The sequence below is a fragment of the Aristolochia californica genome, unplaced genomic scaffold (genome assembly GCF_029961685.1).
Source record: "Aristolochia californica isolate CCGP_79_NKW_82.1479 unplaced genomic scaffold, dmAriCali1.0.hap1 SCAF_9, whole genome shotgun sequence".
Classification (NCBI taxonomy): Eukaryota; Viridiplantae; Streptophyta; class Magnoliopsida; order Piperales; family Aristolochiaceae; genus Aristolochia; species Aristolochia californica.
In genome coordinates this window covers 5,354,844-5,371,992 of record NW_027182290.1, presented here as the reverse complement: position 1 = coordinate 5,371,992, position 17,149 = coordinate 5,354,844, and the positions used below count along the sequence as shown (strand labels likewise).

The following is a 17,149-nucleotide window of genomic DNA, read 5'->3' as shown; positions in this document are numbered from 1 at the left end:
GATCTTTGCACACTTTGTTTCTATCTTTTATGTGGGGGTAACTAAATGTTTTAAATATTTCTCAATCAAAATAATTTGTTATATTTATTGATGATTATACTAGAGTAACTTGGTTTCTCTTGATGAAAGACTGATCTCAAGTTTTACCTATCTTTAGATCTTTTCAAGCTATGGTTTCCACTCAATTTGATTCAATATTGAAGATTCTTTGGTCTGATAATATTGTGTCTGTAAATATGACCTTTATTGAGGAACAATCCTTTTATCCCTTGGTACTATGCTACCTGGTTTTTCACCTCCTACAAGATTTCCAAGACCTCTAGTGCCATTAGAAGTTCCACTCAACTCCAGCATCGATGGGTATATTCATCTCCTTGACTCATTGGCTTATCACCACCCTATATGATCTACATATCCTCTTGAGGTAAGCTCCCCTCCTTCAATTCCTTCCCCTCCCCCCCCCCTCTTCCCTTTTGACACTAGACCCATTGCTATCGCAAAGAACCACGGTCTGGCACTCAATCATCTACTTCTAATGCATTGTCCATTGTCTTATCTACTCATCACTTATCTTCTACTTGTTGTGCTTATCTTGCCTCTTTGTCTTCTATATATCTTCCTAAGCCATATGAGGAGGCTCTTCAAAATCTAAGATCGAGGGCAACTATGAAGAAGAAATGGCAACCTTATATAACAATTAAACTTGGAAATTGGTACCCCTACATCCAAACAAATAGACAGTGAGATGCAAGTGGTTGATCACAGTTAAACATAATCTCAATGGTTCCATAGCACATCTTAAAGCTCGCTTAGTCGCTAAGGGGTACACTCAATACTACATTGTTGATTATGATGAAGTATTTTCTCCTATGGCCAAATTAAATTTTGTAAGAGCTCTACTTTCTATCGTTGAGAATTCTAGATTGTCATTATACCAACTTGATGTCAAGAATATTTTTTTCTTAATGGTGATATAAAATATATGTATATGGATCAACCACGTCAGTTTGTCATTGAGCAAGAGTCAGAAAGAAAGTTTCAGAATTCTTTATATGGGTTAAAACAGTCACCTAGAGCATAGCTTGATAAGTTTAGCAGTGAAATGCTACAGTTTGGATTTACCCAATGTATGATGGATCTCACTCATTTTTTATCAAACATACCAACAAGGGGGTTGGTCTCCTCACCGTGTAAATCAATGATATTATTATAACAAGAAGTAACCCTGGTGAAAGAACATTTATGTTAGACATTCAAGACGAAAGACTTGGGAATTCTCAAATAGTTCCTTGGGATCAAAGTATTGCAATCCAACCATGGCATTGTCATGTCCCAAAGAAAATATGTTCTTGACCTTCTTATTGAGATAGGAATGTTGGGATGTCGACCTATTGATAGTCCCATGGATACTAATGTTAAAGTGTGTGCTAGATCTAGAGATGATGTTGATGTGGGAAAATATCAAAATCTAGTAGGGTATATAATATATCTCACTATAACTGGACCAAGTATCTCATCTACAGGGAGTGTTGTTAGCCAGTATATGTATAAGTCACAAGTATCTCATTGGCAAGCTCTAGAATAGATCCTCTAATACCTAAAGAATTCTCTTGGATAGGGACTCTTATATAAATGTCATGACCATATTGATGTAGAGGGTTTATAAATGCAGATTGGGCAGGTTCTCCGAATGATAGAAAATCTGTCTCTGATTAAGAGAAAATTTGGTAACTTGGAAAAGTGAGAAGCAGAATGCGGTAACTCGATCTAGTGTAGAGGTGGAATACAAATCCATGGCACATGTAGTAAGTGAACTAATATGGAAGTTTCTCTTCAGAGGATTGGGATTGAGAAATAATACCCCTATGAAACTTCATTATGCTAATCAAGCAACCATTCATACTGTTTCCAATCCTATCATCCATGAATGACAAAACATATAGAGGTTGATTATCACTTCATCAAAGAAAAGTTACAAGCCAGTGTCATAAGGCTGGAGCATGTCTCTTCTCAAGGTCAAGTAGTTGACATATTTATGAAGCCCGTTACTTCAAAGATATTGACTACAACATATTACAAGAAGGGAGTGTATGATGTTTTTGCACCACCAACTTGAGGGGGAGTATTAGAATACAAGAAGCGTAATAGCTTAGTTGTAATTGTATTGCTTTCTTTGGTCCTTATTTCCAGCCCTTAGGTTAAAGGGTATTTATGTGATTTATCAAACCTTGAAGTGATTATATATATAATATGAAGGAGAATAGGTGGGAATTTGAACCCTAATCTATGCTCTTGTTTTCTCCTCGAGCTTCCTTCACTCCATCTCTGGTTCTCTCTTCCCTCCTCACCTTCTTACCACAAGGTTTCTTACTTCTTTAACATAGAATCCTAACATTAACACTTATGTTAAATCTTCATAGCAGGATGTGTTCACTAAACCCCTTGGAAGGTGGGAATATTTAACATTTTGTGACAAGTTGGGACTATTCGATATTTACTTGCCAACTTGAGAGGGAGTGTTAAAATTCTCATATAAGAGCAATTTAATCGCTTGACCATCATATATGGAAGCTACATCAGTTTTAGTCTATTAGATTACTTCTCATCTATCTATGCCTATAGTTTAAGACATATAGGCATACTTGTATTATTTTTGTAGTTGTTCACTTAAGTGGTATAAAAGGAGAATTAGGCTCTCGTTTCTAGATCTAATCCAAGAGAAGCTATCACTTGCTTCTTCTTCAACTTCTGTCTCTTCGACTTCTCTTTAATCACATCCTTTTTCATATATAAACACTATTTATTTTTATGTTAAGAACAATATTATTGTTTTCTAATATAAAATAAGAAAAATAAAAATCATAAATGAGTAGGATAAAATAAAAAAGAAAATTGAGTTTTAAGATATTTAATTTATAATTATAGATTTAACTATTAAATTAAAATTTAGTTGCACCTATGAGGTTGATATACGCACTTTTATTTTTCATAAGAGACAGACTTCATGGGTTATCCACGTCCATCAAAATAGCCCTGAAATTAGGCACAATATTTTAAAATTCCACAAATACCCTTGCTCTTGTCTTTTAAAATTCCGAAGCCATGGAATATTTCTGTAAATTCCTGTGCAGATGCTCCTTCTGTCCTTCTTTGTATCTGTTCGATACGTGTCGACTTCGGGTACCCCGATTCTGATCTTTAGTTAAATTGCGCCTCAACCAATCGGGGTTAAATCCTACTCTCAACGTCAGTGCGGCACTTCACTCCGCTCCTCTCTGAATATGGAAGGGCGATAAAGATTGGATAAAAGAAGTCGATCGATGCTTGTCTCTTCTGGCCATATCTAATCATTGATGATTTCGTTCCTCTGTTCTTTCAGGTAACCCCTTTCTTCTCTTTATTCCTTTATAGTTGCGATTCTCCCCGGTAACTGATCTGTATTTTGGAGGTTCAGACGCAATCTGCGTGTATTTTTGCGCTTTTAATCTAGTTGTGCTTTGGAGCGTATGGGTTTCTTTCTATTGACTTTTTTCATGGAAATTTTGGTTTTGGTGAAGTGGAAAATAGCGCGATTGAAGTCGGTGTCTACTCTTTTGTTTGATAATGTTTCTCAATTTGTTTTGCGGGTTAAGAGGGGGTTTTTGAATTGGAGTTCCTACCATTTACGGTTGGAGACTTGAATTACTGCATTTATCTTTTCTGTATTCTCATACCGGGTTTATTTATTCATTTATTCACTTCTTTTTGTAAGTTGTCTTATTGTAGTGTGTCATGTCTCTGCTGTTTCGTGGCTAAATTAGATTCCAACAAAGTCTGTTTTTTTATTGAGGGAAGGAGGAAAAAGGTCGCTCTTGATGTGAAGTTTTTTGCTCAAGACAGAAAATATTATTTGGCCTGTTAGACATGTGATAACTAAAGAGGTGCCGTTTCTTCTTGAGGGCTCCCAATCCTTGAATGTGGAGCTGCATTATCTATTTACAAAATTTTAGTTTTAATCTGCTTGTTGCGTACTATGGAGATGTATTGTTGGATACTCTTAACATTTCATAACTGTTTCTACCTATGCTAATGGTCTATATGTTTTCCGAGGAGCTTTCTGAGTTAAGCCTTGATATTGATTTTCTATGATTAAACTTATTTGTTGATTAGCCGCAACTGCAAGATAAGGATGTGAACTACTCTTGAACTTTTTTTGGGTGTGCAGTTAGGCTGTAGCTATTGTATGTCAATATCATTGCTAATATAATTATTGTAGGCATTATCTTTTTGAATAATGAGCATTATTTCTTTCTGATGGCGTGATTACATGGTTCAAATCTTTCTAGATTGAGGATGCACTGCAAGTTTGAATCTATTTGGAGCACGGTTTTTGCATTCTTTAGTAATTATTGGTAGTGTTTGCATTCTTTCTAGTGAAAAATGCCTTTTGAAGATGTACTGGAGGTGGCCTCTCAGATTGTGGGTGGTACCTCTTCTCGTCCTCTTTCTCTCTTCATAAATTCTGATTTCTTAAAAAAAAAAAAAAAAAAAAACGTTTTCCTACATAGTTACAATTTAACAGAAGCATAAGGCTCAAATACCTTACAAGGAAGAACCTGTCCTACAGTCAGGCAGCATTAACACTATCACAAGTGTTAGATCAGCATGCTACTAGACATGCTCAACCTTTGAAAAGATTTTTTTCTGGTGTGGATCAATTGTAGGAAGGTTCGTTTCGCCAGCTTGATGTAAGGTGGCTTTTAATTTTAAAAATAAAATAAGAGAAAAGAGAAAAAAAAGTGTGGCTTGGCTACCATAGCAAATTAGTCTACATTTTTAGAGCAATGAATATATCTGAAAGACAAAATTGTGTCCTTCTTTAAGTTGCCTTCAGTCTATAAGTTTCAGTTAAGATCTAACAACCTGGTTCATTACCTTTTTTATTTTAGAAAAGTTGAGCAGTCTGATCTTGGGTTTATAAAGCGTTAATCCCCTTGTCTACCTTTCGGTTACTTGTTTTGTTAGATAGTATTATTGGTTTATGCTTTAAAACGTCTCTCTATGTAACTGTTTAACTTTTATTGGAGTCTTTTTCTTTCTTGTTAAAATTTTATTCTATCCATCAAAGAACCTCCTTTTAATCACTCGTTCTTAGGGGAATATTTCCTTTTAGTTGTTTGTTCTTGGGTTGCCTTGAATAAAATCTACAATTTTTCAAAAAAGAAAGTCATCGTGACTTATTGACCTATGAATTTATCTTGTCATTAGTGATTGATATAATCTGGGATACTATCCTTTTTTTCCTTTTTGAGTTCAGTGAGTGAATATTCATGAGTTTGTCTTCAAGAACGATGTGAACAAACATGAGTCTATTTAACTTCGACCTTTTCAATAGTGGTGAAATCTGATGCTAAATACCCTACTGCATATTGTAAGATCTACTACTAGGACTTCTCAGGAAACACTTGCCGAATTTCTCTCTTGGGGTTTCACTGAACTACATGGTTGGTATAATAACCCCCTTGTAAAATTTTATTTTCACTGCTTCAACTTGCATCTATCACGCAGCATAAAATAAGCAAGAATATTTTTTTCAACCATCCAATATTTTCTCTTATGAGTTAAGTTTACCTAAATCTGGCCATCACAATAATTCATGAGTATTAGAGGCAAGCTGCTCAAGCATTTTGTGGCTGCTTCCCTGCTAAAAAATCTCCTCATTTCCATCATACCTTTGACTGTTCCATTAACCTGCTTTTGTTGAAACTATGTAAAGTGTTATGTGTATTTTTGTAGATTTTGAAGGAATCAAATCCTTACCTTTTTTTTTTTTTTTATGGATAGCCTTCTAATTTATGTTTGCTGCATCAGTAAAATTGTAATTTTTAATACTATAGAAGATGCTTATAAACTATTATGGTTTGCCACAATAGTTAGGACAGTCTTGAATTTTTGTCAAAGGAGAGGCATGTATTGATGTAAGTATTGCTGTCAAAGCTTCTACAGACTCAAATTCTCTGCTCGTTGCTGCACAACATAGCTGTACCACCTGAAGGGTGCGGGATTACTCTACAAAGAACTTGATAATCAGAAAGCATAGAAGGTGAGCAGCACTTAGAAAGGTAAATTTTGTTAATGCTCTGTCTCAACGGCCATGTTGGATTGGGGATTGGAGGTTGTGGTCGGCTCTTTTGTGAAGTCTTGGGTTCTAGCATTACCAGAGTATGGGGTTTGACAATCCATAACTAAAAAACGAAAAAAATCCCATTTACCCATGCTCCCCTTCCCTTCTCCTTATCCTTGTTCATTTGGGTGAAAGTGACTGTCATACGATCTTCAAACAAAAACAGCATGTCTGGAACAGCTTAAATTGTGGAAGCTACTAAAATGAGGATATAGGAAGAACTAGGGGATCCAATTTAAGGAAGAGAAAATTACTGAAGGATTGGCAAGAGGATGGAATACAGTGTTCTAGCCCAAACACAATATCTCACATAAATGAGGTACAAGAGTACTAGTACTAATCATTTAAAAAAAAAAAAAAAAAAAAAAAAAGAGTACTAGTACTATCACCATGAGATGAGCTTTGAGTGAAACTGCAAAAAGAGTTGCATATAGGTTAAATAGTTAATATAATTCCTTGTGTTCACAAGTTAAAATTTCTTATCTCTCTTTTTTTGTGTTTCACTTATACTAACAATTCTTTCCAAATTGTGTGTAGAGTTTATTTTGGTAATGGCCAGAGGTACCAGGAACCTAGTCTCTTCTTGTCAACACAATTTGGCCCCATGTTCATTGGCATCTTGTGACAAAAAAAGCATAGATAAGGTAATGGACCAGAAGAAAGCAAGCAAGCTACTGGATAAGAATGACTGGGAAGATGCTGTATGTCCAGTATGCATAGAGTCCCCTCACAATTCTGTCCTCCTCCTTTGCTCATCCCATGACAATGGTTGCCGACCCTACATGTGTGGAACCAGCTACCACTTCTCGAATTGCCTTGATCAGTTCAAGAAAGCCCATGCCAAGTTACTACCCTGCAATGGGCAAGGTCAGGTGCATGGTGACTTACATCACGAGTTATTAGAGAACTCTACTTATGCTGCAGCTGCAGATTGGCTGAGCAAATATGAAGCGTCAGAACTCACTTGCCCCTTATGCAGAGGCCAGGTTAAAGGGTGGATAGTGGTTGAAGCTGCCCGTGAATGTCTGAATGCAAAGAAGAGAAGCTGTGTGCAGGATGACTGCTCGTTTATAGGGACCTACCAAGAACTCCAGAAGCACGTAAGAGTGGACCACCCGTCTGCCCAGCCCCGCAAGGTAGACCTTTTGCTTGAAAAAAAATGGAGAATGCTTGAGCAGGACAGAGAGATTGAGGATGTGATCAGCACAATCAGGTCTTCTATGCCCGGTGCTGTGATTGTAGGAGATTTTGTTATTGATATTGGTCCTATGATGGGTATATTACAAGCGATAAGAACAGGGGTTACATGGTGTATAAAGATGACAGGCATTGGGTTGGTATGCTACTACTCATGCAAGTGTTTGGGTTGTCTGGGAAGACGAGCTGAAGCATAAATAACAAGACTAGTATATGTTAGAATGCAAGGTTGGAAGAGAGAACTGGTACATGAGACTGAAAGACATTACAAAACAAGACTTCGCAAGCTTCTTCTAGTTACAAGTTTCCTTGGTGCAAAGAAAGATTCAAGCACAGCGCTACTAACGTCCACTGATTGTCACCCATAAGGGACTTGAAAAAGTCCCAACCTGTGAAGTTGTGATCCTGTGGGCAGCATTTTAAACTCTTTAGAAGTGCCAGAAAGAATGTGAATAGAAGGATCCACTTGACATGGTTAATCTCTGATCTGCTTGGACATGTTCCATCTTTTATTTTTGTTCTCCATCCTCGTCAAGCAATTGGGTAACCCTCCCTGATCAAAACCTTTTCTGTTTCTCATCTTTTAATTTTCAATTACGAGTTGTAAATAACATAAGCACTAACTCAACTGCCCTTTTTTTGGTTGAACACTTTGAAGCCTAATTATAATTTACTTGAGCCAATTGTATTTCTAAATGCAGCTACATCTACTCGGTATTATCAATCACAGCCATTTAATTAGAATTTAGTGAACATATATGACCACATATTAATATTCGTTAGTAAAAAAATAAATGAGAGAATAATTCTTATTATTCTTATATATTTTTAACAAAATTTTCAACCCTTATTCTATCTCTCTATTCTATTAATGAAAAAATAAAAAATCTTTACCCTTGTATGTTGTTTATTAAACAGAATGGATATGGATAAAGGTTATTTGGTATCCAACTATTAGATTACCCAAATAAAGATAAAATTATTTTTTGTAGTTTTCAACCCTTTCCTATCACCCGGAGAATCACTCGATATAAAGAATGTTAAGCTAAAGATAATTATATGTTTACATATTTTTTAAATATTTTTATGCTATTTTATAGGTGTTTAGTGTTTTTATCTTTGATGCTATGTAATATATTTTGGAATTTTTATTTACTTATTTATTTAGTGACTTGCATATAATGGAACACCCTTTACCTGAGGGATGATACAATATGAAAAGTCATTTGGTGTGAAACATTATCTTAGGCATTCGATCATGATCAACTGCTACCTCAATCGTCTGATCCATGGCTATCTCAGTCGTCCAATCAATAGTTATCGCAGTCTTTTCGCATGTTTTGCAACAAATAATTTTTCGTATTGGATCAGTCTTGCCCTTTACCAATTCCAATTTCATATAAAATGGCTAATAGAGTAAGTTTTGCATGCCTACCTCCATGTGTACTAGGGTGCCTTTGTTGCCGACATGTACACCATGTAAGAAGGATATTGAGTTTCAAGAGTGTTGATATAGCCTGAGTTCATTTCTAACGTATTAGGGAGAGAGAGAGAGAGAGAGAGAGAAGAAAAAAAAAAGTTGTCAGGTCCTTAAGGCATAAACAGAGATGAGGTGAACAAGTTTATGCACATAAAAATCAGAGTTTATAAAATAGTTGCCAAACTTAAAAATATAAGCAAACACACTATTAATCAATCACCTATATTTAACATAATAGTTTTCATAGTGGTTCACAACCCAAATTCAAGTTTCTAATCCACGTCCAAAGTGTTTTCACACTTTGGAGTTAAATCCACGTGTAAAATTGTCAAGTTACAGTTACATCAATGAGGTCAAAAAGGTCAATTACATCAATTGCCACAAAAGGGACCGACAGCAATACAATTAGGCTCACAAGCCTAAAAACTAAGTGTCCATGAAACATTCTTTTGGCACATTGGCCAGATTATAAAGTTAACAATGACTATAGCAATACAAGCCTAAGACCAATTAGGTACAAAATCTAATTACAACAGCCACTCACTTTCTTGGCCACAAAAGCCTTTACAAATATTGGTATAGGTTATGAATATGAATTTTCATATAAAAAGCTCACCCAACACAAAAAATAAGACTTACTTGCTTTTATAATAAAGCTCACTACTGCCTCTCCACTAAGCAAGTCAACAATGAAGCTCAAACTAAAAATAGACCCCAACTCTTTGTTCTCTTCCTATTGTAATAGTAACTCAAAAGGTATGCAAACTTAAGTAATTCGAGGCTCAAAAGCAGTTTTGCAAACCAAGGAATGATTTGAAATTAAAGATCTTAAGAAAAACTATCTCACCTGAATGATAGATTTGAAAGTCTTGAAAATTATTTGTTGATTAGTAATTACTAATTTGAAGACATAATGTTTTAAGTTCTTAAAAAAAGACATACAAGTACGGTAATGTTTCGATTGTAGTTGTGTCTACTAATATAACTCAATCACATGAAAGACTTGTAATTAAGACTCAAGATAACTTGTTGGACAATTTTAAGTGGTTTAACAATCAAAGATCATTAAGTCCCACTTATGTCAAAGGTAATGCAATCAAGGATACAAAATACCACCTAGAGTTGCTTAGCTTGTGTAAAATTGTTCAATCATACACTAAATTTGAACAAACAAACTTGTTAAATAATGGGGAATGGTTTAACAATCACTAAGATCATTTTCAACACAAATCTAAGCTTAGATACCTCAAAGATTTAAAACAAAACTTTGTTACTTAGGGTGAATTTTAGGTTAATTTTAAAGTGTAAGAGTTATCAGAAGAATCCCCCCCTTGTAATTTTATATGATTACTCAATTTTTTGTTCACAATTTATCAAACAGAACATATACAAAAACAAAAAATCTTACACATATATGTAATCGAGTAATTTTATTTTTTTATTTTTTATTAAACAAAACATAATTGAGTATGACCTAATAAATACATACCTATTTAATGATATTATAGTAATTTCCTTAATTATTTATATAGTGAGGACCTTGTTATATAATTTTTTACTGTCCTGTTTTTAGATATTATACATAATGATGTTATTTTTTATATATAATATTATATATATTCTTATCATTTTTTACTATTCTTCCATTTATTTACTCGTATGCCCGATTGGTAATATGGTAAATAATGGAATAGGAATCTCTTCATAAGATAATTGGACAAAACGAAAAGAAATACCAGAATGGTAATTAGAAATAATGTAGTATGTGTCATTCGTTTGCTTTTTACACCCATAATTACTAAGCTTCTCAATTGACATGAGGCAAAAAAAATTACCAAGTTTTCAATAGGTTTTCAAATATGCTTGTTATCACCAAAATTCTATGAAATTTACTATCAAAAGCTATAAAAGTTAATTATGTCAATGTCCACATAAGAACTTATAATGACACTACTAGACTATTCAAGCCTAGAAATTTGGGATGCACAATCTTTGCAATAACCCACAACCATAAAAGGCCTTACCAGAAAGGGTAACAACTACAACTCTTTTAGCTCCAAAAGCCTCAACATCTTGAGTTCCATGCTTCACATGCCTAACACAAATTGGGTACATGACAATTATAGCTATATACATCTTTGGTCATGAAAACTATTGGTTAACCCAAGTTCAATTAGACTCAGTCATCTCTCCGGATGGGTGACCAACAAATCATTTTACATTGCCTAAAACTCAATATAACTCTTTTAGGAAGCAATTAATGTAATTTGGCTTTTGTGGCCATATAATTAAAAGTGTATTGGGTTTTCCATGTGAAAGAAGTAACTTTGAGAGTATAGTAACAACCTAAGCTTAGATTGTAAACCACTATAAATTATTGCGTGAACATAGTGTGGTTGATTATTTACATAACTATTTTAATTCCTCGTCAACTTGCAAATAGATTATCAATAAATATAAAACTTTCCAAAAAAATGAAAAAAAATTAAAAAGTTATATTAGTGCAGGCAACACCCAACCCCCCCCCCCCCCCCCCCCCCCCCCCCCCCCCAAAAATATATATATATATATATATCAGGCCACTTGATAGGAAGTGAAATAAAACAGTGATCAAGATCAAGGGCTTAAAATTCAATTACGCAATCAAGTGGCTATCGTCTTATAGTGAACACATAAGTCTAATGTCCCACACCCCACATTGTGATCATCTAATATACAAAGGTCTAAGTGAACTATCTTAATTTTTACCATTATCAACTTAGACATAAAATTTAGCACTAAGTTCCATGACACAATGTCCATGTGACACCCATCTCCCTGTGGTCACAATCAAGTGGATGAATCCCATGGAACCTCATAAATAAGATTTTCCCAAAAAATGAAAAAAGATTAAAACGTTATATTAGAGCAGGCAACACCCAACCCTCCCTCCGCCAACTATTATGTGTAGATGCATTAAATAATCTAGTTATGTAATTGTTTCTACTTCAAGGTATCATACATCTCATACAAAATATCAGGTCACTTGATAGGAAGTAAAATAAAATAGTGATCAAGATCAAGGACGTAAAGTTCAATTACGCAATCAAGTGGCTATTGTCTTATAGTGAACACATAAGTCTAATGTCCCACACCCCACATTGTGATTATGTTATAGTCCTGAGTTAAGTACCTATGCCTTCTGCTCCTAATTGGCCGATTTTTTGGGTAGTATTGGCTACGTGCTTAACATTTGGTATCAGAGCGGGCTCCCACGTCACGAGTTCAACTCCCGAGACGCGCAAAAGCCAGATTAAAATACTAGTAGGTCCTTGTGATAAGTCATGGTTCAAGCCAATGTCGTTGCGCAGGTGCAACGGCTGGATTAAAATACTGGTAGGTCACATCTAGGTATTATCGTTGTCGGGCCAGTGTTGTTGCGCCTCCATGGTCGTCGTCTCGCAAAGGTGGGGTGTGATCTTATGGTCCTGGGTTAAGTACCTATGCCTTCTGCTCCTAACAAGTCAGTCTTTTGGGTAGTATTGGGTAGGTGCATAACAAATCTTCTAATATACAAAAGTCTAAGTGAACTATCTTAATTTTTACCATTATCAACTTAGACATAAAATTTAGCACTAAGTTCCATGACACAATGTCTATATGACACCCACCTCCCTGTGGTCACAATCAAATGGATGAATCCCATGGAACCTCATAAATAAGATTTTCCAAAAAAATGAAAAAAACATTAAAACGTTATATTAGTGCAGGCAACACCCAACCCCGCCTCCGCCAACTACTATGGGTAGATGCATTAAATAATCTAGTTACGTGATTGTTTCTACTTCAAGGTATAACACATCTCATACAAAAAATCAGGTCACTTAATAGGAAGTGAAATATAATAGTGATCAAGATCAAGGACTTAAAATTCAATTACGCAATCAAGTGGCTATTGTCTTATAGTGAACACATAAATCTAATATTCCACACCCCACATTGTGATCATCTAATATACAAAGGTCTATGTGAACTATCTTAATTTTTATCATTATTAACTTAGACATAAAATTTAGCACCAAGTTCCATGACACAATGTCCATGTGACACCCACCTCCCTGTTGTCACAATCAAATGGATGAATCCCATGGAACCTCATAAATAAGATTTTCCCAAAAAATGAAAAAAAGATTAAAACGTTATATTAGAGCAGGCAACACCCAACCCCCCCTCCGCCAACTACTATGGGTAGATGCATTAAATAATCTAGTTATGTGATTGTTTCTACTTCAAGTTATCATACATCTCATACAAAATATCAAGTCACTTGATAGGAAGTGAAATAAAATAGTGATCAAGATCAAGGACTTAAAGTTCAATTACGCAATCAAGTGGCTATCGTCTTATAGTGAACACATGAGTCTAATATCCCACACCCCACATTGTGATCATCTAATATACAAAGGTTTAAGTGAACTATCTTAATTTTTACCATTATCAACTTAGACATAAAATTTAGCACTAAGTTCCATGACTCAATATCGATATGGCACCCACCTCCCTGTGGTCACAAATCAAATGGATGAATCTCATGGAACCACACAAATGCATGAATAAATTATAGTAAAAAGTGTTTAGAGGAGGGCCAAGTTACAAAAATGTTAATAATCTCTGACTAAGCTAACCAAAACCTAGGAGAAGAAATCACAATGTTTTGTACCAATTAAATGTTCGATTAATATTTTTAACACCTAATTCTTTGGATAAGAGATCAACGGGTGCACAATTTGGTATGCCTAACCTTTTGGAGTGGCGCTTTCTACGCCAACAAAAGGTCCCAAGTGGCGATTATGAAGACCACAATCTCCCTTCCACCTGGTGGCGTAGACCATTTTTCTGCTCACCTCCTCTTCTCTCAACGTCGTTCATCTTCTTCGTTGCACTCTTCTCTACAATCTGTTTCCTCTTCTTCACTTTCTTTTCTTTCAGCTCTTTCTCACGGTTGTCGTTATTCCTTTACTTCCACCACAACAATGGAGAGCTTAGCAGTTGTTGAAAGTGCTTCTCTAACTGGGGATGGTGAAAGCATTGGTGAAGTTCTTTCCAATGTTCAAATTTTCACTGCAGCCGGAGAAGCCGTAATGTTTAAGGATCTCTGGGATCAAAAAGAGGTATAATTTGTCAGTCATCTACCTACGTCGTCAATATTCAAATGAAAAAACATCTACCTACGTCGTCATTCCCTTGACTTCCTGCCCCTCCCTCTCTTACTCGCTATGTCTTTAATTGTATCCTGAGTTACTTTCGTCGCTCAATTTTTCACTTTTAAAAATTTCCCTGCTAGTTCTGTGGACATTTTTTTTTCTGTTTTTGTATTACTCTCTATATTATTATGATTCTCTTATGAAATTATTATTTTTATCCATAGGGTATGGCTGTGGTTGCGTTGTTGAGGCATTTTGGTTGCCCATGCTGGTAAGGAAACCTACATATGGTACACCCAACAAATTGTAGCAAAAGAAAGTGTCATTGTTGCATATCTTCTGTCACGTTATGAGTGTTTCTCTTTATGATTGTTATTACAATTTTTCTAAGCTTTGTACAGCTGGGAACTGGCTGCTACACTGAAAGAATTGAAGCCAAGATTTGATTCTGCTGGTGTGAAACTAATTGCTGTTGGGGTCGGTGCTGCTGATAAAGCTCGAATTCTTGCAGAGAGGGTATTGTATTGCTGTTACTGTACTTCTCTAGGATTTTTCTGTTTTCTTTTTCTTCTGTGATGCTTGACCAAGAGATATGGTTGGCTAACTTCCTTTACTTGTCAATGTAATTTAGTACTGAATTAATCTATTTTGGCTGGCTTAAATGAAACTCTGCTAGTGTTGTTACTCTGTTTTCATTCTTCTGCACGAGTGGTGCTGAACCAAGAAGAGTTAGTTCATGTTCTCATATCTTTTCTCAAAACCTTGGTGACTTAACTGGGGACTTTGCTAGGATTTAGATTTGTAACTTTGTGGATTGGGTGGTTCAATAGCAACCATACAAGGTGTATATGCATACTAGGCTCACTTGCACCGTTGGGCCTGCCAGTTTTAGGCTTTGCAAATGTTGCTTCTCGGTCTTTTTGTAAGGAAATTTCTGCCCATGATTTGATTTTGTAAGCTGGAAAATATACATTTTCAGTCGAAGTGAAATTTGTTAAGAAATGCTTTTCCTAATTAAAAAGAATGGAAAAGAAATGCTGCATTTATTATGAACCTTTCTAGGATTTATGACTTTTTGATATTCATGTAGCTGGCATATGATATACTTCTAAAAGGATGCCATATCATAAAGGCGTACAGTTTTTCTGTTGTACATATTTTACTCTTTGGCCTCGTATAGTAGGGAATTCTGCTCACCGCTGTATTTTTACACAGTGATATGCCAGCGAAATTGTTTCTGTATAGACAAAATTACTCTTGATCTTTAACCTCCAAACCCTTTGTATCATCCATTAGATTTTTAATCATGATTCAGATTTCAGAGAACTGCCAAATAGATATCAGGATTCAGTTTAACTGGCCTCATGCTCAACTGGTGAAATCCTACCTGTAAATTTCCTTAAATGAAGAAAGGTAGACAGTGTCAGACATCTCATGTCCCTCTCTGTGGTTTCCTTCCTTTTATGTTTTTCTGCTTATCGTCGTTTCCCTTCTGCTATTTTTATTGTTCCCATTTTCTCTCCATTGAGAAGGGATTTTTGTGAATGCTCCACCAGTTTCTCCTCTTTTTCAAGTCTAAAATATTTACTTTTTATCTCATCCTTGCAGCTGCCATTTCCATCTGAGTGCCTTTATGCAGATCCAGACAGGAAGGTGATTATCTGTTCAAGGATACTGATTGGAAACTTTCCCATGTTGCTGAAGCTGGTTTTTGTTAAATTAGCCTGCAATCATTGTTCTGAGTGTTGCTTGGGTTGTTAATATGTTTTGCTTATTCTCTTGTAGGCATACAATGTCTTAGGATTGTATTATGGTGTTGGCCGCACATTTTTCAATCCAGCTACTACTGTAAGATCATATTTTGTTCTTTCTATGTTATTTTCATTCAGTTTTAAATTTTTAATTATCTAGGATTCTAATTGTCTCTGAATCTACATTCTCCTTTGATGTGACAGGCAAAAGTTTTTTCAAGATTTGAGTCTCTCAAAAAAGCTGTGAAGAACTACACAATATCAGCCACTACAGATGATTGGAGTGGTATCTTGCAGCAGGTCAGTACTAATATTTGCCATTTTCAAATCTAAAAATTTTCATTACAATCATTAACAAAAAGTTGTAAGACTCTTGAACTATTTGACCTAGCTCCCTAAATTGCCAACTTAATGACATTGTCTTGCAATCTGTTGTCAGGGTGGCATGTTTGTCTTCAAAGGGAAAAGTTTGCTCTATGCTAGGAAAGATGAAAGCTCAGGTGATCATGCACCTTTGGATGATATCCTTAACATGTGTTGTACAGCTCAAGTTGCTTGAAGTATGAAAGAGTTAATAAATGTGTCAAACATCACCATGATCCATCTCCTAAATAGGTAACTCATCTGTTTTTTTATTTGCTTTTCTATGTATGCAACAATATATTTGAGGTTCACTTTGTAGTGCTGCAAAAGCTAAAGGTATCTTCAATTGTTAAATTGCCACTTGTTGTCATGCCCCCTACTTGAAAATGTTATCTAAATCAACATGACTTCGGATGTTACAATGTCTTTGAGTTGTATATATTTATTTGTAAAAGTCTTTTGTCTATGCAGATATAACTAAATCTTAGCAATCACTCTTTTTTTCTTTATTTTTCTTTTCAGCATAAGATCTTTGTTGTAGAGAAGATATGGAAAAGTCTTACATGATTCTCACAATAAGAAGTCTCAGAGAGCCAAAAATAAAATGGTGGAGTTTTACAAGAGTTTCACAGAATATGGTCTCACAAAAGAGTTTCAATTTAAAGATGTTTTAGTTATATTGGTTTTCTATTTATGTTAAGTTGTTTAATTATGTTATGACTTATTTTTAAGTGTTAGAATTTGGGTATAATTGAGACAAGGGTACTTTAATTGTATTTGAACTTTATTATTTCCCTCTATTATAAATAGGGGCTTATGTATTCAAATTACAACAAGTCAATGAAATTTTTCTCTTTTCCACAAATTCAACATGGTATCAGTGCAGGTTTTGTTAGTTGACTTGGTCAACCCACAGAGATAATGTGATCCTTTTCTGATTTATCATCTCTAGTAGTTTAGGTTCGTATTATATCAATTTTTTCTGGTTTTAATTCCAATACCCATTATTTTC

General features: G+C 35.1%; 2 protein-coding genes across 5 annotated transcripts; both read left to right on the top strand.

The window, feature by feature from the left end:
- The first annotated feature begins 3,264 nt into the window (after nucleotides 1–3,264).
- On the top strand, nucleotides 3,265–8,023 carry LOC137941317 (uncharacterized). 3 transcript variants are annotated; one of them, XM_068786668.1, is made up of 3 exons: nucleotides 3,265–3,379; nucleotides 5,986–6,082; nucleotides 6,701–8,023. In XM_068786668.1, the coding sequence occupies exon 3, from the start codon at nucleotides 6,715–6,717 to the stop codon at nucleotides 7,555–7,557; it is 843 nt and encodes a 280-aa protein (XP_068642769.1). In that variant the 5' UTR covers nucleotides 3,265–3,379; nucleotides 5,986–6,082; nucleotides 6,701–6,714; the 3' UTR covers nucleotides 7,558–8,023. The 3 variants fall into 3 exon arrangements, with proteins under 3 accessions (XP_068642769.1, XP_068642767.1, XP_068642768.1); XM_068786666.1 differs by having other exon boundaries at nucleotides 5,977–6,082; XM_068786667.1 differs by having other exon boundaries at nucleotides 5,977–6,101.
- A 5,613-nt stretch (nucleotides 8,024–13,636) lies between these two features.
- Nucleotides 13,637–16,893, top strand: LOC137941992 (thioredoxin-like protein AAED1, chloroplastic). 2 transcript variants are annotated; one of them, XR_011110456.1, is made up of 8 exons: nucleotides 13,637–13,990; nucleotides 14,248–14,294; nucleotides 14,425–14,539; nucleotides 15,632–15,676; nucleotides 15,809–15,871; nucleotides 15,979–16,074; nucleotides 16,214–16,389; nucleotides 16,660–16,893. XR_011110456.1 is itself a non-coding variant. In XM_068787650.1 (7 exons), the coding sequence occupies exons 1-7, from the start codon at nucleotides 13,670–13,672 to the stop codon at nucleotides 16,331–16,333; spliced, it is 807 nt and encodes a 268-aa protein (XP_068643751.1). In that variant the 5' UTR covers nucleotides 13,637–13,669; the 3' UTR covers nucleotides 16,334–16,513. The 2 variants fall into 2 exon arrangements, 1 of the variants encoding a protein (XP_068643751.1); XM_068787650.1 differs by lacking the exon at nucleotides 16,660–16,893 and having other exon boundaries at nucleotides 16,214–16,513.
- The last annotated feature ends 256 nt before the right edge of the window (nucleotides 16,894–17,149 follow it).

What these genes read in the sequence shown, in the direction of transcription:
- LOC137941317 (XM_068786668.1), top strand. Translation starts at nt 6,715, where the DNA reads ATGGCCAGAGGTACCAGGAACCTAGTCTCTTCTTGTCAACACAATTTG.
- LOC137941992 (XM_068787650.1), top strand. Translation starts at nt 13,670, where the DNA reads ATGAAGACCACAATCTCCCTTCCACCTGGTGGCGTAGACCATTTTTCT. An exon ending in CTCGAATTCTTGCAGAGAGG is followed by an intron (nt 14,540 to 15,631) that starts GTATTGTATTGC and finishes TCATCCTTGCAG; the next exon opens with CTGCCATTTCCATCTGAGTG. An exon ending in TTTTCAATCCAGCTACTACT is followed by an intron (nt 15,872 to 15,978) that starts GTAAGATCATAT and finishes TTGATGTGACAG; the next exon opens with GCAAAAGTTTTTTCAAGATT.